The sequence below is a fragment of the Larus michahellis genome, chromosome W (genome assembly GCF_964199755.1).
Source record: "Larus michahellis chromosome W, bLarMic1.1, whole genome shotgun sequence".
Taxonomy (NCBI): domain Eukaryota; kingdom Metazoa; phylum Chordata; class Aves; order Charadriiformes; family Laridae; genus Larus; species Larus michahellis.
Window position 1 is genome coordinate 25,265,647 of NC_133929.1, and position 27,351 is coordinate 25,292,997.

A 27,351-nucleotide genomic window follows, 5' to 3' on the forward strand; every position below is an offset into this window, starting at 1 on the left:
ATGGGTTCTGCACCTTTATATCCTGATGACATTTGGGTACACTGTGCACCAGTGTCCACCAGAGCCTTATACTTCTGTGGATCCAATGTGCCAGGCAATCGAATACACACAGTCGCCCCTTTCCTACTCCTGGCTGAAGGCAGGGAAAATTTTGTCAAGCTAAATTTAGTTATATAGGAGGAAAAAATATATTTGCCTAATACAGCATTCAGAAGAATGCATGAGTGTATGGTAACAGAAGCTACTAATATTTAGCAGAGCCAATTGATGTGTTTGTACACTTCCCTTGGTGTGTCCTTTATGAACTGGCTTTTTTTCTGCTGTTAGAGATTTCCCAATCCTTTTGTTATCCTGAATGATAACTTAATGGTATGTGAGAAGCTAGCAATATCTTGTTAAAGAACAATGTGTAAGGGTGTATCCGATGTAAGAAATTAATGCAACAAGCTTCATTTAAACTATTGGCATTTCTATAAAGTTGTATGACTTCAGGCTCAAAGCCATCATCTGTCTGGCATGGAATGCAGGCAGTTTACTCACATGCACACTGAAAAAAGAATGAGTTAAGGCTGTAGTTTCACATTACGTCTGATTCAAATGAACAGCTTGCTGCTGCCAAAAAGCATGTGGGGTGATGTCCTTGCTCCCTTTTCCTTTCTATATGGCTTTACCTTTCTCCTGTTCTTTTCCAGTCACATATTAAGCTAATTCAACTGCTTTGACAGGTTAATTTTTTTCCATTTTAGTGATCTTAATATATTATCTGAAGATTATAAAAGCCAGTTGAAATGAGCATATGTGCTTAGGAAGGGATAGGATGGAGGACTGTAAACTTTTGATTTCAACAAATTATTAATTTGGCACAAGTTGTAACATGAAACTGCAGCTCTTTAGTAGGTATTGACCACTAATCACTACAATTTAGAGGTGATTTTGGAAGGACTGTTGATTATATAAGGGAACAGTTTTGCAGGGAGCATAGCTTATCATGTGGATGTTGCCAAAAGAAGTAGTTAAATGTTTTCTTTCCTGGGCAAAAGAAACCATCTAACTGGAAACAGCCAGATGTTTTGAAGTCAAGATGGAACCAAATATGTGGCTAACAAGTAGCTTATGTAGTTCAAGGAGACTCTCTTGGATATTTTCATAAACATCTGTAGTCTCCCAACCCTAGTTGTACATAGAATCATAGAATCATAGAATGCTTTAGGTTAGAAGGGACCTTAAAGATCATGGGCAGGGACACCTCCCACTAGACCAGGCTGCTCAAAGCCCCATCCAGCCTGGCCTTGAACACTTCCAGGAATGGGGCAGCCACAACTTCTCTGGGCAACCTGTTCCAGTGCCTCACCACCCTCACAGTAAAGAATTTCTTTGTAATATCTAATCTAAATCTCCCCTCTTTCAGTTTAAAACCCTGTCCCCTTGTCTCATCACTATAGTCCCTGGTAAAAACTCTCTCCATCTTTCTAAATGATCTTTAAAGGTCCCTTCTAACTCAGACTATGATTCCATGATTCTATTATCTGGACTTGGGGCTGCTTCCCCCCAGCCTGCCCTGCTCCCTTTCTGGGGGTGGTGGAACACGCCCTGTCTGGTGAGGCCCATGCCCTGCCAGCCTGGAGATCCTCTGCAGCTCCCAGCCCCCAAAGAGCAGGTGGCCCTCGCTACACACTGACACTCAAGCTGTTAGTACCTAATATTGAAGAATATACAAGAAAGGCTGACATCATTGAACAAAATAGAAGGGAGAATGTGGATACAAAAGATAGTAAGGTAATCACAGAATCACAGAATGACAGGGGTTGGAAGGGACCTCTGGAGATCATCTAGTCCGACCCCCCTGCCAGAGCAGGGTCACCTAGAGCAGGTTGCAAAGGAACATGTCCAGGCAGGTTTTGAATGTCTCCAGAGTTGGAGACTCCACCACCTCTCTGGGCAGCCTGTTCCAGGGCTCTGCCACCCTCAAAGTAAAGAACTTCCTCCTCATGTTTAGGTGGAACTTCCTATGCTCAAGTTTGTGCCCATTACCTCTTGTCCTGTCCCCGGGCACCACTGAAAAGAGCCTGGCCCCATCCTCCTGACATCTACCCTTTAAGTATTTATAAGCATTGATAAGATCCCCCCTCAGTTGTCTTTTTTCCAGACTGAAGAGACCCAAATCCCTCAGCCTTTCTTCATAAGAGAGGTGTTCCAGTCCCCTAATCATCATAGTGCAGCACCCTACAGTTGCCCTTGATGAATTTCATAAGGTTTCTCTCTGCCCAACTCTCCAGCCTGTCCAGGTCTCGCTGTATGGCGGCACAGCCTTCTGCTGTGTCAGCCACCCCTCCCAGCTTTGTATCATCAGCGAACTTGCTGAGGGTGCACTCTATCCCTTCATCCAGGTCATTGATGAATATATTGACCAGGACTGGACCCCTGGGGAACACCACTTGTCACTGACCTCCAACCAGACTCTGTGCCCCTAATCATGACCCTCTGAGCTCTGTCTTTTAGCCAGTTTTCAATCCACCCCACTGTCCATCCATCTAACCCACACTTCCTAAGCTTCCCTATGACCCCCTTTGCCTACTTTGGAATAACTAGAACAATCTCATTAAGGTTCTTGCTCGAGTCTCATAGTCCTCTCGAGAAGTGTTCTTCTTATCCCTTAGGTATCATGTAATTTCCCTGATATTCTTGCATAGAGTATCTCAAAAGCCTACGTTTCCCAAATATCTCCTCATACCTGATAAAGGGTTATCTCCCTAGAGCAGTTATCAAATATATAATTCAGTTTCAGCTTCTTTCATATTTATCCTGAAAAGATAATAGTTGGTAGTTGTGAGGACCAAATGACATAAATCAAGTAGACTACGATAAAGTTTCTGGTATCCTTGAATAATCCAATATAAGTCTGCCAAAGCCTTGTCATAGGGCTACCTAGGCTAACACAGGCCTGTGCCTTAGATTGGGCCAACACAGACTTATTCATCACTCACTACAAACCAGCATAAATGCCTTATAGTTTGCTCGTAGTTGCACCTATGGGGAATCTTTTTGCTATTATGAAGAATTTTAAAGTAGGTATTATCAGGTTACTGAAATGAAGCTTATGCTGCAAAAAGCTTTGATATGAAACCAAGATAGGGTAACCTGAAACTACAATGACTTTACTGTCTTGCCAAATCTGTATTTTTTGATTGGGCCTGTCATGCATTGATCACGTGCACATAGAAGCTAATTAAAGATTCACGTAATGGTAATTTTTTTTTTGATGCAAACATCTACACAGAAATTGAGAATGCAAGCTAAACTAGCTGTTTCATTGTATTATATGCCCCATACCAGCTATCAGATGATAATGTTTTTCAGATTTCAAGCTTTGTCCAAACTGCAGGACTGTAGCCAATATTGCAATATAATACTTCTTCAGTGGACTGTCACAGTTCAAACTCGGGAATATTATTTGTACAGACAAGTTGCAAAGTTGAACACTTAAAAGTTAGGAAATCATGAATTAGCACTATTAGTGCAAAAATACAGCTGTACCTTCATTCTCTGTACGGAACTGGTTTTTAAACTTAGCAATATCCATATCAATGCTGAGCCTCATTGCACTCTAATGTGCAATTCATGCAGTAACAGAAGGACCAAAGTATTCTCCTTCATCTAAATTTCTCTCAACCAAAGACTCCCAAGATTAGGAATGAAGAAGAGTGGAAATTAGAGTTGTGAGAGCACATACAACCCAACAGAGCAGTCAGAAGTAAAGAAATAATTTTTCTCCTTTGAGTCCTTGTCTGTGAGTACAGTCAGACTGCAAGTGTTTCACAGTTGTACTCTACAACACAGTACCTAAAGGAAAGTTCACAGATTCCCTATCTGATAAAGACTAAAGGATGATCTTTCCAAAGACAAAACGCTTAGGAAAAATATAATTCTCAACGGAAATGTGACTGGAGCTTCAAGTGGCAATTCCAGATATCAAGTAGCCAGGTGATGAGTATTCAACTGTTAGGGATAAGCTGAAGTTAGACATTCTGAAGGTCCCAAAAAGAAAACCATGCAGGACAAACTAGATTGAGGAGTTCCTTGATCCTTGGTCCTGCCTTATCAGTTAAGGGATCTGGAGGGGGGGGGAAATGTGTGCATCAACGCTTCTGACCATAGCATCAAGAGTGCATTTGATACTGATCAAAGAGCTAGCCTCTGTTACAGTAGAATTTCAGACACTTCCATTCATCTTTGAGGAAAAAAGAATTGTGTTTGGGAAGACACAATTCTGAAAGATTTAGATTAAACCCTCCTCTTGAACTGACACTTTTGATGAAAAAAATATGGATAATGCCATCTGTGATTATCCGAATCTGCTGTCTCAAGATGATCAGAAGGAAGACATAACAAGCTCACCCAGCAGCTCTGGGCTGTCAGAACTCTGAGTTCCATGACACTAATAACTTGCACATGTTACTAGGTGACTCAGCTCTCTGAGCCACAAGAGCACTATGGGAGATTGCCATTCTGGACAGGGTTATGAAAATGAAAGGACATTCCTATGCAAATATAATACAGAATTAGCCACCAGTACAGGGATATGGGGCAGAAAGCTACATAAGCATTGTGTAGCAGACTTTCAGTCATTACACTAAGAAAAAAGTCTGATCCAAAAGGTTGCCACGGGAAGCCACGTAGATACATGCGGCCAGATGCTCCAAAAGGGACAGATTCTTTTTTTGATTAAACTTAAGACCAAATCTATTTTGTATGCATAATGAGTTTTGTTAGTGTAATGGGCAAGGTTTTAGTAGCGAGGTGTGTGTGCTGCAGGGGTGGCTTCTGTGAGAAGAGACATGAGGCTGCCCCCTGTCAGACACAGACAGTTCCAGCCAGCTCCAAAACGGACCTGCCACTGGCCAAAGCTGAGCCAATCAGTGACACTAGTGGAACATCTGTGATAACATATTTTTAAAAGGGTAAAAAAACCCTGCACAGCGGCTGTGAGAGAGGAGTGAAAAAAAATGAGAGAAACAATCCTGCAGACACCAATGTCTCCCTTGGTGTCTCCCTTGGTGTCACCTCTGAGAAAGAGGGGGAGGAGGAGCTCCAGTCACCAGAGCAGAGATTCCCCTGCAGCCCATGGAGGAGCCCACGCAGGAGCAGGTTTTCTGGCAGGAAATGCAGCCCGTGGGGGACCCACGCAGGAGCAGTCTTATACGGAGGGACTGTACCCTGTGGAAAGGACCCATACTGGAGCAGTTTGTGAAGAACTGCAGCCTGTGGGAAGGACCCACGTTGGAGAAGTTCATGGAGGACTGTATCCCGTGGGAGGGACACCGTGCTGGAGCAGAGGAAAAGAGGAAGAAATGACAGAGACAAAGCGTTATAAACTGATCACAACCCCCATTCCCCATCCCCCTGCACTACTCAGGGTAGGAGGAGGTAGAAGAGCCAGGAGTGAAGTTGAGCCTAGGAAGAAGGGGGGTGGGTGGGTGAAGGTGTTTTAGTTTTGCTTTTGTTTCTCACTATCCTACTCTATTTTTAACTGGCAATAAATTAAATTAATCTTCCACAGCTCAAGTCTGTTTTGCCTGTGCCAATAATTGGTAAACAATCTCCCTGTCCTTATCTGGACCCATGAGCCTTTTCATCTCATTTTCCTGCCCCGTCCTGCTGTGGAGGGGGAGTGAGAGAATGGCTTGGTGGGCACCTGACAGCCAGCCAAGGTTAACCCACCACAGTTAGTCATGAAGACCGTCCTGAGAAAGGAATACCAGGATCCAACCTATTAACTTCAGATGCAGCAGTAGGCATCAGGTGAAGTTTCTGAATATTCACTTTCAGATTTAGAGAACCCAGATGAATTACAATATCTTTATAAAGGCCCTCAATGACATTAAGAGACTGAAGGGCAACCCTAATAAAGGTAGTATTGAGCTGTGAAATAAAGACACTTTTGTTGTGAAGACCAGATCAATTTGCAGAAGAGGTGTTTTGCAGGTTGCAAAGCACGAACCACTGCAACTGAATAATCTCTAACAAAGATACCAACTTAAACTTTTAATAAAGGCATTCAAATTTCTTAATTTAAAAATAGGTCTTCGTCTTCTCTCTACCTAGAAAGTACTTGTTGAAAATCTTTTTCCTCTAAAGCATGGAGAGACCAGCTCCTACAAGCAATGATGAAATTTTCTGCTGAAACAGGCTCCCATGAGAGCAGCCCCTGAAAGAGGATGGAAGGTTGTGTGAGCAGTACAGACTGACTTATACAGAAAGTAGGCAGACTGCAAAAAAATAGTTTCAGCCAATGACTATCTTCCTACATTTAAACTAGTTAGACTATATATAAACAATTATAAAAGTAAAAGTGCTAAAACGTGAAAATATTTAGAATATGTTTTCCTGAATTTTATATTCATTAGATGCATATCAGACATAAACTGTTTTAGATCTTCACGTCACTACGTAGTACATGAACTTTAAAATAAGATACTAACTTAGCATGCATGGTTTTGTTTAGACACAGATTACACTGCAGCACTGTGCTGCCAAAAGTTTAAATGCTTCAGATAGTGCATGTTTGTTTGTCTCTTCATGTTATTTGTAAAGGAAATAGGCTGAGTAAGAAAAATTTTCCACCAGAAGATTAAAATTATTAATGAATGACTAGGAATCATACAAGTCAGTAGTTTAAATGTTGAGGAAGCGAGCAAACTGGAACTGTATTAACAGAAGAACAACTTTTTCAGTGTTATTTACATAAATGAAAGACAGTAAAAATAAGGAGAGTTCATAAAGGGAAGAGAAACCAAATGAAATGTTAGTTTGTTGAGCTGATCCCTGAGCAGTACAGCAGAAGTTTATCAACAGCATCATTTCAAATCACCTGTTTAAAATCAATAATTTCCAGTAAGATATTCTAAGTATTTTTAAAACCTGAAACCTGGTCTATGATACTTCTGTCTATTGCTATATGGCAAACAGAATGAAATGGAACAGTGTTCACCTGCCTCTCTCTCTTCCAAGTTGACAATAGTCAGAGAGCACCATGTAAATTATTATAGGGTTGGAATTACCACACTTCAAAGTGCACACAATAGTGTGAAAACTACTAAAAATAATTTTCTGGAGCATTGCAAAGCACTGACATATTCACATTGTCTAGCTCCGCTTAAAATAAATGTTAAGGTCCATAATGTATTTTTAATAGCCACTGATGAATTAAGGTTCTTGTTCAGAAAGACTACCTCAATAGCATCGCTCCCTTGGAGCAAAGAAACAGATTGAAGACTCCAAAAGCCTTGGTACAGCATTAGCAAAGCATCAGCACACACTGCAGCCTTTAGATGTGTCCTGGTTTGAGGTAAAACAGAACCAATTTTCTGTTCAGTAATTTTACTTCTTAGCTAGGCCTCTTCTAACTCTCTGAAATTAACAGCATATTGGGCAGAAAACTGTTCATTCTCAGAGTGATAAGATCTGTGTTTATAGTTAATGCCAAGGAATGGTACGCAGAGAGGCTCTTGCTTATACTTATTCCTATAACAACCAAGGTCAGCTAACTCTGTTATTTGCCCCATTGGAGGGTCAGAAATGGAAAAGCGTAGAGGGGTCGCACCTGTGGGGAGGAGTGGACAGGACAGGTGACCCAAAACTGACCAACAGGGTATTCCCTCCCATCTTCCCCATGCTCAGTATAAAAGATGAGGGATCAAAGGAGTCAGCCCTCTTTCTTCAATGGCTGACATCCGAGGAGGACCTTGTCTGTTCATCTGCCTTTGATCCTGATCCATGTGTTCCTGACTCCAGATTTGGAATCCAGTTCCTGTCCATTGCTGAGTCCAGCCTGGGACTTCCCCAGTGCCCGCCGGTGACGTCATCCTGTGACCTTGATACGGTTTTGTATATACTGTATCTATTTCATTATTTTCCTTTTTATTTTATTATTAATATTTCATTCGTTTAGTTCCTTCTAAACTCGTAAATCTATCTCTCCTCCTCCTCTCCTTGGAGTGATAGGTGGGGGAGAGCATCTGTCTTGTCATTGGCCGATTTGGCCTAAACCACGACAGATTTATCGGTGCCCAACGTGGGGCACAAACGGAGCTTGACCAGAGCCCTGATAGATTGCCTGAATAGCTTGAATTCCAGCTTGCTCAGGGAGAACAGACAGCTCGCATCATGTTGTTCTTACGCAAAATGTTATATCGTGCCTTTAGAGAGCTTTGTATGAAGTTAATTGATGCAGTGGTGCTTAACTTGACGAATCTGTTGCATGGTTTATTTCTTCTTTGTGTTTGGATGCGGTGGTCTAAGCTTGCTATTTTGGTGTGGGTTGGCCTTCAGATGTATAAAATGGTTGCTTGGATAACGGTTCTACCTGCATATCTTGAGCATCACGTGATGGATTCTTTTACTAATTACACTTTCGGTTTTACCTGGGGAAAGTTTACTTCACCCTTTAATGATTATGCCAAAGTGACGCTATCAGAATTAGGGGATGGAAAACCTTCGGGCTGTTTGGAGAGTGAATGTTGCTTTCATACTATCGTGATTCTGTTGTTGGTTTTCCTGAATGTGTTGCAGGGGTGTTTTTTTGTTAAATATCAGTGCAGGAGTGAGTATTATGTGACACGTGATGCTGTTACTTAAGCCCCACGAGCGAAATCACAGATAGCACAGACACAGACCACTGCCCAAGGTACCCCACAGCCAGCGGCATCAGCTGTCCTCCCACCGGCCCCGACACCGGACGGGCCGACACCTCCTCCCGCACCGGCGGAAGCCACGCCCCCGGCCATACCAACACTGGCCCCATTGGCATCGGCTACCCCGCCACCGGTACTGGCCAGGCTCACACCTTCGCCCGTACCGGCAAAAGCCACGGCCCCGGCCCCGGCCCCGGCCCCGGCCCCGGCCCAAGCCACGCCCCGGCCCATCCCGGCAGCAGTCACTCAGCAGCCTGCGGTAAAGGTTACTCTGTCGCCTGCCCCCCCCCCACCCGTATCGCAGGCCCCTCCCCCGCCCGCACCGGCACTGGCTGCTCCAGCCCCGACAAGGAGCACGGTCACTGCTCCGGCTGCTCCGACAACGAGCGCTGCTGCTACTCAAACTCCAGCAGAACCGGCACAAGTTGTCCCGGTGACCAGGAAGCAGAAAAGGATATCAGTTTGTTCCCCTCCCCCTTACGACAAAGACCAGCTCAAGCCAGACAGCATGGGAGAGAGTTCTTCTGACAAAGATAAAAGAAAGGGTCCTTCTAAAGCAGATCCGGGAGAGGGTCCTTCTCAGGCAGCGTTAACACAGGAGGAGAACTCAGATGCAGAGATATTTGTTAAATCCTTCTCTACGAAGGATTTACGAAATATAAGAAAGGACCTAAGTCATCATGAAGGGGAAACACTTGTCTCCTGGTTGCTCCGATGCTGGAACAATGGGGCTGATACCATAGATTTAGATGGCAGAGAAGCTAAGCAGTTGGGAAACCTGGCAAAGATGGAGGGACTGATAAAGCGATTGGGAGAAAGGCAGACGTCCTCAGTCTCTGGAGGCAACTGCTATCAGCTGTGAAGGGCAGGTATCCCTTTAAGGATGACATCGAATGCCATCCAACCAAATGGACCAGCATGGAGAAAGGTATTAAGTACCTGAGGGAACTGGCTGTGTGAGAGGTGATTTATGGTGACTGGCAAGTGAATGTAGACCCTGATGAAATGCCATGCAAACGATCTCTGATGAGAAAGTTTGTGCAGAGTGCACCATCAAATTATTCCCACACATTGTCAACAACGGTCTGGGGATGATCTGATGCTGATACACCAACTGTAAATGAGGTGGCTAACAAGGTGCGACAGTCTCTCTCGTCCCTTCACTGTGGCAGCCATGGAGAAAATGTCTGAGAAAATAGAGAAAATGACCAAGACGATAGCTGAGCAAAACGATAAATTTTTTCATGAACTGCTTGAAAAACTGTCTGAGATGGGGAAAGAATCCCACTCTTCCCCTGAATGGACCCATGCCTCAGTCATTAAGAAAAAAATGCCCTCCTACGAGACCAACTCAAGGGAGATTTCAGTGGCTTTGCCTCTGCAACTACGGAGAGGACATGAGTAAGTGGGATTAAAACCCTACTCCACCCCTACAGGCATGAGTGCTTGAGTTGCAAGGTAAAGCAGATGGAAGAAGGAATTTTTGCAGGAGGATGGCTGCCCCAGTCCATGGTAAGCGGTTCTCCAGTCTGGATAGGAACTCATCTGCTAATTGCAGATGTTGTTCTCAATATTAGAGGTGCCCTGCCTCCAGCCAGGAGGAGGAGAGGGATAACCGAGTTTATTGGACTGTGTGGATTCGATGGCCTGGCACATTAGAGCCACAAAAGTATAAAGCCCTGGTGGACACTGGTGCACGGTGTACCCTATTGCCATCGAATCATAAAGGGGCAGAATCTGTGACGATTTCTGGAGTGACAGGTGGGTCTCAAGAACTGACTGTACTGGAGGCTGAAGTGAGCCTGAATAAATGGGAGAAGCACCCCATTGTGACTGGCCCAGAGGCTCTGTGCATCCTTGGCATAGACTACCTCAAGAGAGGGTATTTCAAAGACCCGAAAGGGTATCGGAGGGCTTTTGGTATAGCACCTGTAGAGACTGAGGACATTACACAGCTGTCTACCTTACCTGGCCTTTCAGATGACCCTTCTGTGGTGGGACTGCTGAGAGTTAAAGAACAGCAGGTGCCAATTGCTACTTCCACGGTGCATCAATGATAGTATCGCACCAACCGAGACTCCCTGATTCCCATCCAGAACCTGATTCGTCGGCTGGAGACCCAAGGAGTGATCAGCAAGAGTCGCTCACCCTTTAACAGCCCGATATGGCCAGTGCGAAAGTCTGATGGAGACTGGCAGCTAACTGTAGACTATCGTGGCCTGAATGAAGTCACACCCCCACTGAGTGCTGCTGTGCCAGACATGCTAGAACTGCAGTATGAACTGGAGTCCAAGGCAGCCAAGTGGTGTGCTACAATTGACATTGCTAATGCATTCTTCTCTATTCCTTTAGCAGCAGAGTGCAGGCCACAGTTTGCTTCCCCCTGGAGAGGCGTCCAGTACACCTGGAATCGACTGCCCCAGGGGTGGAAACACAGCCCTACTTATTTCACTGAAGTAGTTTAGTTCCTTATGAACTTGTGAATCTCTTTATCTCTCCTCCTCCTCTCCTTGGAGTGAGAGGTGGGGGGAGAGCATCTGTCTCATCATTGGCTGATTTGGCCTAAACTGGGAGAAGATGGGTGCAGTGTTCCTTTGTTGGACTAGAAGCAGAGTGCTAAGTAGCGTGGAGAGGGGAGCAGCACCATTGTTTTGGCAAGTCAACACTTCCTTGTTTTGCTTAGCAACAACTAGGAGTCCCAAGAGCTGCTCTCCAAATGTATTTTTTTTTTTAAAAGAGTTAGCAGAAAGATCCTCATCCACCCACAATAGGGCTAGGAGAAGGAGGGCTCCTGCAGCTTTCCTGTATACTTGCTGCAAGCCTGTGTCATTTCTCCACGTAAATGTAATGTATTTGTAATAGTTCTTTCATTAATAGTTGTTATGATTAATAGACCAAATTGAAAATAATCAACAACCCGTGTAAAATCCGCAATGTTATAACTGCATGGTATCTTTATAATCTAATAAAGTCAGAGGAAACCTTGTTTTAGTGAAAAAAAGTTATTATGTAAGAGGCAATATAGACGTTTTCATAAAGGATATGCATAGTAAGAAATGAATGCTCAGTCCATGGTACTGCAATGTGTCAATCAAATTCAAAATTTGCCTAAATATTATTTTATAGATATGGGAGTGAATACATTTGTGGGGCTTTTTTTTTTAAACAACAACTTACCTATATTAAGTGGCCAACAGAAAGTAACAGTTCTTTCATCAAAGTTCACATTTACAGTTTTGAAATTAAACAGAATGGAAATTTTTCAAATGTTCATATTGTAAAAAAATTATGCTTTGAAACATTGTTTTATATAAAACAGAGACATCATCTTGTGAATAATTAAAATTTAAGCCTTATTTATTACATTTATATGCTGTTTCAACCATACCACTGATAATAATTCTCTGAAAGAATTATTGGCTGAAGCATGATCAACTATTATTATTAACCACCAACAGTATAGAATTTTTTGATTCAGTAATAAATGATTAAATGTTTTCAGAAAAGGAACTTTGCATGATCATTAATTTTTTACATGCATTGCTGAATGAATCATAAAAAGCTAATTAATAATGACAATAACTGTACACAGAAGTATACAGACAGAAAAGACTAATAAATTTTCTGAGGATCTGCAACTTAAGTTTGTATAATACTTCTCCAAAGAAAAAAAATATATAAATTCAATCATAAACTTAATATTTCTTCCACTACTGCTTACTTTTATAAAGTCCTTAATATTGCCACAGGAAATTTTATTAATTATGGGAGTGGATATCATCTTTTAAGAAATTGCAGCTTGCACAATAAACCTTAATGAGTTTATGTAGTTAATAGAAAGGCAAACTCATTCCATGGCAATGTAGTCTTTCTTCATAGTCATCACCAGCACAGAAAATTATAGAAACTACAATAAAGAACTTTTAATCACTTTCTGCCCCAGGAGGAAATGTAGTATTCAAAGAGACATGTTGTGCTTGAGGACAATAAAGTACTTTAGAACTAAACAGAACAGAACTAAACCAGCCATTCTACTGAGAACTGAATTGCTTGAAGCCAGACAAAATGAGGCACTAGGCACAGACACGTATTTAGCTCCTATCCTCTACAAGATTTAGGTACAGAACTCAAGCAGGGAAGTTCCTCCATCTCCTTCGGAAGGAGACCTGCTCAACTTTGGAATTCAAACCATCTCCTTCTATTTCGCAAGGGAGTTAGATACCTACCAATATACTAAACTGAACAGGATCTATGCTAAACTGAATAGGAACACATTCTTCGTGTAGTAACTGAACCACTAACCCAGGGAGAAATAAAAGATTCAAAGAAAGTAAAAAAGAAGCAGTAGTAACATGAATAATGACATGGAAGAACTGGACAACAGAACTTGACGATCTCACCATTGAATAAGTCTTCTTTAATTCAAGATATGAGAGACTTCCAGAAAATTAACTCTAGTGACTGAAAGGAAAGCTCGATTAAAGAATATACCTTGATTGATGTTTGTACCCATCTTCTCACATGCATGGTGTGTATAAGGAAAATAAGTGATTTGAGTCTGATACCAACTTTATGTTATATCTGGCAGATGCATAGTTGGAGGCTATTGCTGATAACTTAGTGAAAAGCAGGCACTGGGAATGTTTATTAATTTATTACTTTTAAGATTCAAACTTCTATTATAGCATACTCCTAATAATTCATCTTGAATTTTGTTTACATTATTTAAAAAAATAATATGGTTCTTAATTTGATTGTAAACCCCTTCCACAGGGGAAAAATCAATTTACTTCTCAAGTAAAACAGTGAAACTGTGCACTGTCAATGCGCAAAGTAATTAACAGAAAAAAGAAAAATATTTCTGCTAGTTTCAATTAGAATCATATATGTTTCACTTGTAGATATAGCTGGAACAAAATTTTCATACAGAAATAATATTTTCAAAACCTAGCTGTCCCTTTGATTTTAAGAAGCTTTACTGGCTATCAAATTATAAAAACATGAAAAAACAAAAGATAACTGCTTCTATCAATTTTAAAATATTTTATCCAATAATAATTTGAATTATTTTCATTAAGAGAAGATGGTGGGTAAGGAGAGGGGAAAATAAAACAAACAACAAATCTATTCAAATTCTCTGAACCACATACCTGCATCTTTTCTCCTGTATTGCCACAGGGTTTGTTTGGAAAACAAAAATAAATTATGGACAAATGCAGTCAAGTACTGGAAAAGAAGATAAGTCATAAACGCTTATTGAACCAACTGAGATTATCACATGTTTGTGTTAATCTTGTTGTACTGGGATGGAGCTAACTTTCTTCACAGTAGCCTGTGTGTTGCTGTGTTTTAGATTTGTGACTAAAACAGTGTTGATAACACACCAGAGTGTGGCTATTGCTGAACAGTGCCAAGGTCTTCTCTCTTTCTCACTCTGTCCCCTCAGGGAGTAGGCTGGGGTGAGCAAGAGATTGGGAGGGGACACAACCAGGACAGCTGACCCAAACTGACCAAAGAGATATTCCATACTATATAATGTCATGTTCAGCAATAAAAGCTGGGGGGGGGGGGGCAGGCAGTTTTTCCAAGGTAGATGTTGCTTGGAGATTGGCTGGGCATTGGTCTGCTGGTGGGAGGTGGTGAATGACTGCCTTTGCATCACTTGCTTTTTTCTCTTTTTTCCCTCACTTATTAAACTGTCTTTATCTCAACCCATGAGTTTTTCTTGCTTTTGCCCTTCTGATTCTCTCCCCCATCCTACTGAGAGGGAGCGACCAAGTGACTGGGTGGGGGTTTAGCTGCTGGCAGGGCTTGAGAGGTTGGAAATAAAGACAAATTTGATCAGAGTGCACAAGACTGAATTTATAGTTGTTAGACCTGTTTATCTGTTACTTGCTGTTGCTGTTTGCAACGTTGACTTGTTTGTTCATGACACTGGCTTATTTGTTCCCTCACCTGCTCCATGGTGTGCTCCCGCTCTTGCTGTGCATCAAAATCCAGGGCTTGTTAATGGCTGCTTTCAGCTTTTGCTGTTTGCTATGCTGTTTATCACTTTGTTTTGCTTTGCCTGGGAGAGCTATCATAAAAGCACCTCCCCCTTCTTCTCCAGGGTAGATGTTTCCTGCCTTGTTACAATGGTCTTCAATTTCTTGAACATCCCAGAATGCTCATATTGGCGCGTCATTAATCTGATTTTGGCTTTTCCTAAGGTTAACCAACTAGTTAGGAATGCCACACAGGGATGTGCCCTGAGGTAGGCTGATCATGGGTGGCAGGGTGTGTGGGAGAATTTGAGCAGGTGCCTAAACCAGTCTTCACCTCCAATGGTGTGGGACTTCGCTCCCCAACAGGCGTGGAATCCTGCTGAAGTGGCGGAACACTTGAAGAAAGGATGCCTTGCCTATACCAAAGAGATACAACTTCTTGCACTGTGCTGGGCCCTTGCCTATGTCTACCGAGCCTGCGTCTGTGTGGACAAGAGGGTCTCTGGATCTGAGGCCTTACAAACAGAATCTGTGGCTAAGCCAGAGATCCAATCATCAACTACGACAGTTGCTCCTATATTCAAGATGAAACAATTGAAGTAGAAGTCAACTTGTTTAGTAAGGGAGGAAGAAGCTCCTCCTGAGAGGGAACAGGAGGAAGAATCAGAAGAGGCAGCCTGTTCTGCAGCAGAACAGCCACAAGAACAAGAGAGGGAAGAGACAGAAATCATAAAAAAGTCAGAAACCACCCAGTTCCTATCCCTGACTGAGCTGCGAGATATATGGAAAGATTACAGCCTTACTTACTAAGATTACTGCTTAACTTCAGTTATCAGTTAAGCAGTGGACAGCAAATGTCGGACACTGCGAGTGCAAAGGCTTCAGGAGGAAGGGAAGGCCTCAGGGGTCTGGCACTGGGGCAAGGAGATCTCAGGATCGCAGCCGTGAAGGAAAAGAGAGAACCTATCAGCAAACTTTCTAATTTATATTGAATGTGATGTTCATGGTATGAAATAATCCTGTTGGCCAGCCTGGGTCAAGTGCCCAGGCCTCGCCCCTCCTCATCCCTGCACCTGGCAAGGCTCGAAAACACTGAGACCCTGAAACCTTCCTACCGTCAAGCAGATCAACACTCCTGCACAACTTGGTGTCGTCTGCAAACTTACTGAGGGTGCACTTGATCCCCTCGTCCAGGTCATTGATAAAGATATTAAAGAGAACCAGCCCAAATACTAAGCCCTGGGGAACACCATTTGTGACTGGCTGCCAACTGGATTTAACTCCATTCACCACAACTTTTTGGGTCCAGACATCCAGCCAGCTTTTAACCCAGCGAAGAGTACACCCATACAAGCCATGAGCAGCCAGTTTCTCTAGGAGGATGCTGTGGGAAACGGTGTCAAAGGCTTTACTAAAGTCCAAGTAAACAACATCCACAGCCTTTCCCTCAGCCACTAAGCTGGTCACCTTGTGAGCAGGAGAAGGAGACCAGGTTAGCCAAGCAGGACCTGCCTTTCATAAACCCATGCTCACTGGGCCTGATCACCTGGTTGTCCTGCATGTGCTGCATAATGGCACTCAGGATGATCTGTTCCATAACCTTCCCTGCCACCGAGGTCAGACTCACAGGCCTGTAGTTCCCCAGATCATCCTTCCGGCCCTTCTTGTGGATGGGCATCACATTTGCTAGCCTCCAGTCACCTGGGACCTCCCCGGTTAGCTGATCAATGATGGAAAGTGGCTTGGTGAGCACTTCTGCCAGCTCCCTCAGTACCCTCGAGTGGTTCCCATTTGGCCCCCATAGACTTGTGTATGTCTAAGTGCTGTAGCAGGTCAGTCACCATTTCCCCTTAGATTATGGGGGCTTCATTATGCTCCCCGACCCTATCTACTATCTCAGGGGGCTGGGTACTCAGGGAACAACTGGTCCTACTACTAAAGACTGAGGGAAAGAAGGCATTAAGTACCTCAGCCTTTTCCTCATCCTTGGTCACTATGTTTCCCACTCTGTCTAAGGATAGGGGAGATTATCCTTAGTCCTTCTTTTATTGCTAACGTATTTATAGAAACATTTTTTATTGTCCTTAACAGCAGAAGCCAGGTTAAGTTCTAGTTGGGCTTTGGCCCTTCTAATTTTCTCCCTACATAGCCTTACAGCATCTTTGTAGACCTCATGAGTGGACTGCCATTTCTTCCAAAGACCATAAGTTCTCCTTTTTTTCCCTGAGTTCCTCATTTTTGAACAGGATGGAAAGGTTCTCATTTTCTTATATTACAGTGTCAAATTGGCAGAGTATGAGCCTGTAACTTCCCAATATAAACATACCATCAGAAGGTGATTTAGACTTGCTAATTTATCTTCGGTGCTTGATATGTACTGCATGGATTTCTAGATTTTTGAGCAAAAATAGCACAGTATACCTCAGTTGTATACAGTGTCTTTTATGATTATCATCAAAACATAGTTTAGTAATTCTAATGTTTCAAAATCACGATAGGGAAAAAAGTCACCAAGGACATGTTTTTGTTAGTAGTTATGTTTACTGGTATTTGTTACTGAATAAAGGTCATGAAAATGTCTTTTAGATACTCTGTTCAACCTTGATTTGAAAGCACTGTTAGTTACAGATGAAATAAAAAAAAGTGATTTCCATCGCATACTGTACAAAATATATTATGTTATTTCACGTTAAATCTGATTATCCTTGTCACTGTAACACAAATATAAGCTTAACTGTCTGTCCTTTAACAAATTACTCTTACTAGCAAATTTTGACTTTTACAGTCTATTGCGGCCAATGTTTCATCTATTCATCTTCACAAGAAACCATCCACAGGAATATCTTCAAAACTAAGTTAAGAGTATTTCACTACAAGCCCTTCAGTATAGAACTCTATCTACATGATAGCTTTACACTCTCCTTAAAATAAGTTTTACTGTAAAAGCAGTAATTCACTATTTGCAGCATATAGTGTCTAAACATAATCTCAGATTTCATAGCTGTTAATAAAAATGAAATAAACAGACCAATTAGACTATGAAACAACTGAAACAAAACTAGATGATTTCGTAATAGAAAGTAGTGCTTCATCTTACACGTGGAAATTCCATTGTATTCTAAATTGCTACCTGTTATTCCAGCACACAACACTACTAGAAAATGAAACCTACTACAACAGCTATAACTGCTACAGAAATAATTAAACCATTATAGCATTGCTACAAGCAGAAATCAACTAGCAGTTTGGGGTTTACAAAAGGATAAATAACAGGATTGAAGTGTCTGCTTAATAGAATAGGATTATTTTATTAAGTAGATAAGTGTAGCCTGCTATAACTGGATTCATCCCAAAACAGCCTTTCACGTATTTCACTGTGAATGTGAAGTATTTATCTTTATATACAGAAATTTTAAGAGAGTAAAAATACCACGTCAGCATCTCCTTGCCATGCCCATACTTTATAGCGTAAAGTTTATGCTATACTTTGTGTATTATTTTTTGGCGATATAACAGTTCTCTTAATGTGGAAAGCAAAAAGAATCTACTGTTTTGCAAGAGCTAAAACCTTTCTGTGATGAATGAGAACACAACAAAACCCAGGAAACAGCAATGAAATACGCTAAATTAGTTTACAAAATGTTTAATTATGGTAATGTCGAACTGATCAACTGTAAATATGCACTTCAGTGTTCTCTTGAGCTGGTGCCTAAAATGGTACATATCCACTTGTTCTAGACAGTCTTGGCATTATTCTTATACCAGTATTTATACTGAACATAATTAAAATATAGTTATGAAATTATGATGGGAAATATATTTATATATTCAAATATATATATAAATTAAAAAGTGGGAGAATTTCCTTTTTTAAATAACAACCATATTAAGCAGAAATTTGTTTAAAGAGTCCACTTCATTCCTCGTACAGATGGTAATCACTTGGACTCAGCATGCTTCTGGCAGTACCACTGAATGGTCACCCAACACAGATGAGCTCCAGATGAGCATAAACTTCAATAATAATATCGAAATTATTTTTTATATGCACTTCTAAGTATTTATAAATTTGAGGATTCATACAGACTGTCTGAAGTCAAGAAATTCACATTTTCTTTATTGCCTTGTACCTTAAAACATTATGTATTATCAACAGAATACACCCAAATACAGCTGCTTTAAACTATGAATTTTAAATATTAAGAATGCATCTGTAGCAATTCTAGAAAATACTTTTTTAAAAAAGTAAGCAGCTATTTGACAAACTATAAAAATTTAAGGCTTCAGAAATGCTGAAGTTGTCACTTTCTTCAACATAGTCAATTTTCACTTTTCAAGTAATGGATTGTTTGTGTAATGCAGTACTTTCACCAATTCATTTTTAACATGAGTAAGTAGCAACAGAAACTGTAAATAAACCCCATTTTTTTCAGCTACCTACAGAGATAAATAATTGTATTACTGTTGCAAAACCCAATTAAAACTTAACTTCTCCTGCTAAGCAAACTTAGAATTCTGTGATTCTATGATTCTATGATTCCATGATTCTATGATTCCATGATAGTTTTCCTGTTGCACAATGGCTTACAGGTCCTCCTGTTTGTTGCCCACGCTGCGTGCATTAGTGTAGATGCACTTCAGTTGGGCTAATGGTCCTGCCACCTTTTTTCTGGGAGAAGAAGAATCACAGAATCACAGAATGAAAGGGATTGGAAGGGACCTCTGGAGATCATCTAGTCCGACCCCCCTGCCAGAGCAGGGTCACCTAGAGCAGGTTGCAAAGAAACATGTCCAGGCGGGTTTTGAATGTCTCCAGAGTTGGAGACTCCACCACATCTCTGGGCAGCCTGTTCCAGTGCTCTGCCACCCTCAAAGTAAAGAAGTTCCTCCTCATGTTTAGGTGGAACTTCCTATGCTCAAGTTTGTGCCTGTTACCTCTTGTCCTGTCACTGGGCACCACTGAAAAGATCCTGGCCCCATCCTCCTAACACCCACCCTTTAAGTATTTATAAGCGTTGATAAGATCCCCCCTCAGTCGTCTTTTTTCCAGTCTAAAAAGACCCAAGTCCCTCAGCCTTTCTTCATAAGAGAGGTGTTCCAGTCCCCTAATCATCATAGTGCAGCACCCTACGCTTGCCCTTGATGAGTTTCTATAGGAATGTATCTGAGAGAAAATGGTCATGTGAGCCAGCCTCCCTACTATGAGAGATTAGATTAAGAGCAAAACAGGTGGTAGAAGATGGAATTAGTACATGGGAAAAACGGGAACTGAGAAGGTAGAAAACATGTTGTGCTAATGACTAAGCAATTTACTATGTGAATTCTTGTAACCAATCTGATCTGTGAATGAACTGCATGGACAGCGCGTGAACAGAGACTGTAAGCCAATCATATAGCTGCCGCTAGCGCGTGCTCTTATTGCCTGTCTATATATACTCTGTGAAAACTTGAATAAAGGGAGAACGATCATACTCATATTGAGACTCTGTTGTTACTCCGGGTCCGTCTCCCACTCCAACATCTGGTAGCAGAGGATGGTTCAGCGCGACTGAGTTCTCCGAGACTGCGGTAAGCAGCTAGAGGAGGGGAGTGGGAAACTAAAACGGCTGGGAGGAGTGCTGCTTGAGCGCATACGCGGAGCAGACGGTTCGAGGTGGCCTCTCCCAGGGAACTACAGCGCAGCAATGGAAATAGAAGCTGCAGCAACGCTACTCGCTGGAATCCTCTCTAAGAGAGGGATTGAAGCGCCAGCGAAACAGCTGATCAAGTTAATTAAATTAGGACAGCGATGGGGTCATTTTTCTGACACACATATGCTGTTTTCTGTCTCGGAATGGCGGGACTTTGGAGGGACGATGTGGCATAAAACAATTGAGGGGGACGAAAAAGAGGAGAAGGAGATAAAGGCCGTCCACGAGCTGTGGAATACTGTGCTAGAGACTTTAAAAGCGATGAAAGCGGAGCGGGAAGTAGCCTGTGCAGCTGCTCAAATGTTAGGTCCAGGAGCAGCCGCCTCAAAACCTCAAAGCAAGCCTGGACCTATTGTGTGGTTCTTTGGGCTGCCCGCGGTAAAGGGAATGACCGGGTCCACATGTAAAACTGTTGCTGAAATTAGAGCTAATGAGGCCCCTGACCCCCCTGAGGAAGGAAAAAACTTGCCACTGAACCCTTTGCAAAACTCGGAAAAAGCGGAAGTAAGTGGGGCGAAGCCAAAACAGAAAAGTAATGCACATGCGGAAGTGCCTCCCCAGGAAACTCCAGCAGAGGAGGAGCCTGAAACATCTACTGATCTCATCGATTTGGGAGGAGCAGCGTGTCGGCCTCCGCCCACAGCACCTCCTCCAGCAACTCCGCCTCCCTTGTATCCACTGCTACCCTCCTCCAGTGATTCGTCTGGTCCACCAACTCCACCTGCCGACAAGAGTCGTAAACTGTCCTCAGACACCACAGATAAAATGTTACAGACAGTTTTAAGGCGCCTCGAGGAGTTAGATTCACGTGTGGGGAGGAAGGATGATAACACGCCTTCATGGCTAGTGAATCCCTCAACACCTCCGAGAACTACACGCTGGAGTGGCGTTATTAGAGACGCTATATTAGAAGGACAGTGTAACTAGCTAATCAGAAATAAGCAAGTGGCATGTACGGCTACAACACAGGGTATAAAAGATGATGATCTGTGCTTAATAAACGGCTTCTGTTGATTCACATTGGATCATCTGGAGTCCAGTTATTTCTCCTCAGATGGTGACCCCGACGTGATACCAATCAGCGCTTGGCTTGAGCAACGGAACGCGAGGGGTGGAAGACCCAAAAGGAGATCCACTGGCTGGAGGACGGCTCAGCTGGACTGAGACTGGGCGGATTGGGCGGCAATCCGGAATAAACAGACGACGTGGCCACGGACACCCAGAGAGAGGTGAGCAGCCGGGGCAGGAGATGGGGCAACAAGTAACAAAAGAAGAAGGGGCTGTATTAAGACTTCTCCTGCATATCCTCTCTAAGAGAGGGGTGAAATACGATGAGCGTATGCTCCGAAGGTTGTTAACCTGGTGCAGAGAGAACGGATTCTCACCAGAGCCCCAGACAGCTTTGAAATCAGAAATATGGGAGGCTGTTGGGAAAAAACTGTGGGAAGCGATAAGTAAAGGAGACAAAGAGGCATCACCATTAGCGACGACATGGTGGTTGGTGTTATCGACCTTACAAGATATGAAGGCAGAGCGAGCCACAGCAGCCAGGGCTTTTGCAGCATTACAACCCACGGGAGGGGGATCGAACAGGCCAGGTCCGAAGGTCTGGGACGATCCCCTGCTGAGCCCCTCTGCTCCACCTGAGGCCGAGGGAGGAGGCAGAATGTCAGCAGAGAAGGACAGAGCCGGAGCTGTTTGCTCCTGCCATTGCCCGCCTCGCCCCCTCCCCTCCCCAGTTGTCTCCCTGAGATAGAAGTGCTGGTTTTGTATGTCTGCTGTGTAAGTGTGTGTGGGCGCCAGCTTATACCTGCTGGTCAGCATGTGTGCTACTGTTTGCTTTTTGTTGTGTGCAGTGTCGTTAGGTGACTCCCCTTGAGCAGGTGTTCTGCCCGGTGTGGTACTGTTCTCGTATGCAACTAGGGCTGACACTCCGTCAAGTGAAGAAGTTTGTATATACACAATGTTTAGACGTAAGGCGAGCACGCCCCAGGTAGATACACCAGGATGGGCTGTAGAACCGATGGAAGTCCTGAAATATTGGGGGAGTTTTCACCAGCCGACACGTTTACGGTCTCGGGAACGGCTTGCCCGTGCAGGGCGTATCGCTGGTTGTTTGTTGTTTGTCTATAAGATCATGGTTGATTGGGAAAAGGAGTTGAGACAAAATCTATAGGATGCTCTGTAGGAAAATGAGAAACTTAAGGAAAAATGAGAAACTGAGCTCTTGTTGCAAAGGCAGACTTTTATGTCAGTTGTAAGTGATGGAAAAAAAAAGAAAAAAAGAAAAAGAAAAAAGGAAAAAAGAAACAAGAGAAAGGAAAAAAAAGAAAAAAGAAAAGCAAAAAAAGAAAAAAGAAAAAAGAAAAAAAAAGAAAAAAAAAAAGAAAAAAAAAGAAACCAAACAGGAACAATTAGATGGGAAATGTGCCACGTTAGCACAAAAGTGTGCCATACGCATTACAAGAAAGCATCAGAAAAAGAGAAATAGGACACCTGATTCAAAGCAGTACCATAGAGATATGTTTTTGGTTTTTTCCTATATGTGTCTATGTTATTGCATGCCTTAGTAGATTGCTCTGTGTTATACCCTGCAAGACTAAAATGAACCCAGCAGAAGCGGTCTCTTGAGCAAGGGGGTGGACTATGGGAAAGCAACGGAAGATCGGCAAGGAGACAGGGAGTCCGCATGCGCTCTTGCTAACAAGGACTCTTTTGCTGCCAAGGATTCTTGATAACAAGGACTCTCTTGCTGCCAAGGATAAGTTTAACAATGCTACTAGTACCGCTATTTCTGAGTTATTGCTAGATGTAGATAGTATTCGATATGCAACGCTGCAAAACAGAGCTGCTACTGATTTTTTGCTTTCAGCTCACAGACATGGTTGTCAAGATTTTAAAGGACTGTGTTGTATGAATCTAAGTGACCACTCCAAATCCACCCATGCCCAGTTGCAAGAACTGCACCGACCGAACCAGCAACTTGTGGAGACCATGAGAGAGAGACATGAGCGCACTTTGAAGATACAGGGGATGCCCTGAAGCACTGTGTCTGCCCCTGCCCCCCCCCCATAAGTTCTATGTTCATTAACCCCAACAGCTCTGAAGGCATTACAGTATGTTGCAGATAAGATATAGTCTACTACTGCTGCAAGACGCACTGAACACCTTCCTACAAGAATTTCAACTTTATGCCCTGATAGGACAGTGGGATGATGCACTCGCAAAGAGCCTGACTGCATTAGAGTGGGTATTTTTGCCACATACCTTTTCAAAACCAGTAACTATGATGATTGAAATGTTACCGCAATTGTTTTCCCAGGGTCGTTTGTGCTGTCACCAGCTTTCTGGAATGGATCCAAGCCACATACGTGTCCCCATCAAAAAGGATGACCTTGACCCTTGGTTATCACAATTTGACATGTCGTTGCAACAAAATATTCGTCCTTTACATGATCAGCTAAAAGCTCAAATACTAAAGATTCAAGACTTAATGAACTGCAATGTATTTGAAATATTACAAAAGGATTTCTCGTGGGTAAATCCAAAGAAATTGGCTTTCTGGGCTAAATTTAGGAATCTGGGTATTTATTGCCTTAGCAGGGTTCTTTTTGATTCTGTTTTTAATTGTGTTTAGTATATAACCCACTAAGAGCGTCACGACGAGTAGAAGCACAAGTCATGGCGACCTTGTTAATAAATGGTCTGGTGTTAAACAAAAAAGGGGGAGATGTGGCAGATCTACGAGCAGAGGCCTGCATACGGCCAAAGACACAGTGAGCAGAGCACACAGTAAACACAGAGCCAAGAGAACAGTTCATACCTTCACTCCATCCTGTGACGACCATATAACATTTTCGAATCTCAGACAAAGAATAGGGCTAAGTATTCTTCCTTCGCTAGGAACAGCAACGGCATTAAATACGTTGAATAAGATAGGGTGTTGGGCAAGTAAACAGATAAACCTTACAACTGAAATCATATCTAGCTTGCTTACTGATGCTGATAGCATTCGGCATGCTATGTTGCAAAATCGAGTGGCTATTGATTTTTTGCTGTTAGCTCAGGGTCATGGATGTGAAGATTTTGAAGGTATGTGTTGTATGAACCTTTCCGACCACTCATCATCCATTCATAAGCAGTTACGGGATCTGAAGGATAACATGTCCAAATTAAAAGTGGTTAAAAACGGTTTCGATGACTGGTTAAGCTCATGGGGTATAACAACGGGATGGTTATCAGACTTCATAAAGCAAGGGCTCATGCTACTGTTGGTTATATTATTATTGATTATGGTAGCCTCGTGTGTTCTCCGCAAAGTGACTGACATGATAGAAAATGCCATGCATAAGGTCTGGCTGGCTCAAGAAGAAAAAGGGGGGATTGTAGGAATGTGTCTGAGAGAAAATGGTCACGTGAGCCAGCCTCCCTACTGTGAGAGATTAGATTAAGAGCAAAACAGGTGGTAGAAGATGGAATTAGTACATGGGAAAAACGGGAACTGAGAAGGTAGAAAACATGTTGTGCTAATGACTAAGCAATTTACTATGTGAATTCTTGTAACCAATCTGATCTGTGAATGAACTGCATGGACAGCGCGTGAACAGAGACTGTAAGCCAATCATATAGCTGCCGCTAGCGCGTGCTCTTATTGCCTGTCTATATCTACTCTGTGAAAACTTGAATAAAGGGAGAACGATCATACTCATATTGAGACTCCATCGTTACTCCGGGTCCATCTCCCACTCCAACAAATTTCATAAGGTTTCTCTCCGCCCAACTCTCCAGCCTGTCCAGGTCTCGCTGTATGGCGGCACAGCCTTCTGCTGTGTCAGCCACCCCTCCCAGCTTTGTATCATCAGTGAACTTGCTGAGGGTGCACTCTATCCCTTCATCCAGGTCATTGATGAATATATTGACCAGGACTGGACCCAGTACTGACCCCTGGGGAACACCACTTGTCACTGACCTCCAACCAGACTCTGTGCCCCTAATCACGACCCTCTGAGCTCTGTCTTTTAGCCAGTTTTCAATCCACCCCACTGTCCATCCATCTAACCCACACTTCCTAAGCTTCCCTATGACCCCCTTTGCCTACTTTGGAATAACTAGAACAATCTCATTAAGGTTCTTGCTCGAGTCTCATAGTCCTCTCGAGAAGTGTTCTTCTTATCCCTTAGGTATCATGTAATTTCCCTGATATTCTTGCATAGAGTATCTCAAAAGCCTACGTTTCCCAAATATCTCCTCATACCTGATAAAGGGTTATCTCCCTAGAGCAGTTATCAAATATATAATTCAGTTTCAGCTTCTTTCATATTTATCCTGAAAAGATAATAGTTGGTAGTTGTGAGGACCAAATGACATAAATCAAGTAGACTACGATAAAGTTTCTGGATTTCTTGAATAATCCAATTTGGAAATAAGATATGTCATTAAGGTAACAAGTGGCTATGTGTGAGTGTTGATTTCTGTAACTGGATTTGTCTAAAGTGCTTTTACATTCTATGGGCCAAAATAAATGATAGAAAAGTTTGACACTGGAGAAGAAACAACAAAAAGGATATAAGGTACCCCAAAAGCATAAGGCCTGATAATCTTCAGTATTGCAGAGAAAGCAGTTGAGACAATTAATAATGTTTTAATATACAGAACTCCAGCTTCTCTCCCTTGATCATCTGAGATATCAGATTTCCCTGAAACACACTGCAAACATACCTGAACTTCTGTATTGGCTATGCAAGTATCTTAAAATTTCAAGGAGGACTTAAGATGCATAGATTGCCATGATTCATTGATACTAAAATTCATTGCCATTATTAAACACCACTATACATTTAACCTGCTAACAGTTCAAGTGATCAAAATCACAATACTGAAAATAAATATCTTCCTTACCTGTGTATACAGTTTTTAGATTCAAGATATGCCATGCCAGAAGCAGCATCTAATGAAAATTTCACTAACTCTTTGGTTTTTAGCTCATCCTTCTTTTTTCTTAAAAAGGACAGGAAATCTCCTCCTAGAGAAACAGACAGACAGATAGACAAGAGAGAAGTGTCAGTATTGTATCTATTATTAGGGACACTGGACTGAACAAAATGCAGCTATCAGCTATTCTCCTCAACCTATCGGTCTGAAGTTAATATCAGAAAAAGAAAGGAATGCACTATCACCAGGTGTGGTTTCCCTAAGCTTCCTTAAATATTAAGTACTTAAAAGTGGAAACTGCACAGAAGTTAAGCAAAGCCTGTGTTTTTGTTATATCAAAAATCTTCACTAGTATACATTAAATACACATTTATATGAAATTGACAAAAACAACTGATAATTTGTGATAAATGTAGTTCTCTAATTACAGAATGGTTGCTGGAAGGGTCTATTAAAATTGTGAATACAGTAATTAGTTTCTACTCGTAGGTTTAGATACATTAAAGTATTTGATTGATCATTTGTAGTGGTATTTCTCAAACTTTATGCTGAAGCCTTTGGAAAGGTTACAAAGTGTTTTACTTCTTGGGTAATATTAACTTCCTATTTCATGCTGGCAATTAAAGGCAAACAACTATTACTGGGACTTCAGAGCCTTCTGCCTTGGAGGAACTAAGTCGCTACCATCTTGCCTGAGGAGGGGAAGGTGTCAGCATAAAGGATTCCCAAAAGTGAATCTGCATTTGCAAAAGAGTTTCAGAAAAAGTGATTTAGGACAAAGATAAACATGGGAAATGTTATATAAACACTGCAATGCTGTAAAATCACAGTATAGCTTTCCATGTCACAATAATTACTTGCTAATGCCAGCCATTGCTCCAGTCTTTCTTTTCACTTTGCACTAAACTGACATACTCTATGACACAATCTGAGAGGTTATTGACCCAGTCTGGTAACTGACAAAAAGCAGACATAGCTAGAGAGAAGGAAGATGACCACTCCACTGAAATAGGTGTCATTTCTTCCACATGTAAACAGAATTATTCCGATTATAGC

At 42.2% G+C, this 27,351-nt stretch overlaps 2 protein-coding genes across 13 annotated transcripts in view; one reads left to right on the forward strand and one right to left on the reverse strand.

Moving 5' to 3' along the window:
* Window positions 1-27,351, reverse strand: part of LOC141735430 (tyrosine-protein kinase Fer-like) — a 275,100-nt gene that overhangs the window by 34,584 nt on the left and 213,165 nt on the right. For 8 of the 9 annotated variants that reach the window (XR_012584720.1, XM_074568164.1, XM_074568166.1 and 5 more), the window contains one exon: window positions 26,263-26,386. Coding sequence is in view for 8 of the 9 variants with exons in the window: in XM_074568164.1 (XP_074424265.1) it covers window positions 26,263-26,386 (124 nt within the window). In the remaining variant the exon portion in view is untranslated. Of the gene's footprint in view, window positions 1-3,239; window positions 5,324-26,262; window positions 26,387-27,351 lie in introns of those variants that run through there. The other variant, XM_074568163.1, reaches the window with a different exon arrangement.
* LOC141735431 (uncharacterized) overlaps window positions 20,130-27,351 on the forward strand; it is a 59,986-nt gene continuing 52,764 nt past the window's right edge. The window contains exons 1-2 of one of the 4 annotated variants that reach the window (XM_074568172.1): window positions 20,130-21,593; window positions 23,237-25,069. In XM_074568172.1, coding sequence (XP_074424273.1) covers window positions 20,359-21,291 — 933 coding nt within the window. In that variant the 5' untranslated portion in view covers window positions 20,130-20,358 and the 3' untranslated portion in view covers window positions 21,292-21,593; window positions 23,237-25,069. Of the gene's footprint in view, window positions 21,594-23,236; window positions 25,070-27,351 lie in introns of those variants that run through there. The other 3 variants (XM_074568174.1, XM_074568173.1, XM_074568175.1) reach the window with 3 other exon arrangements.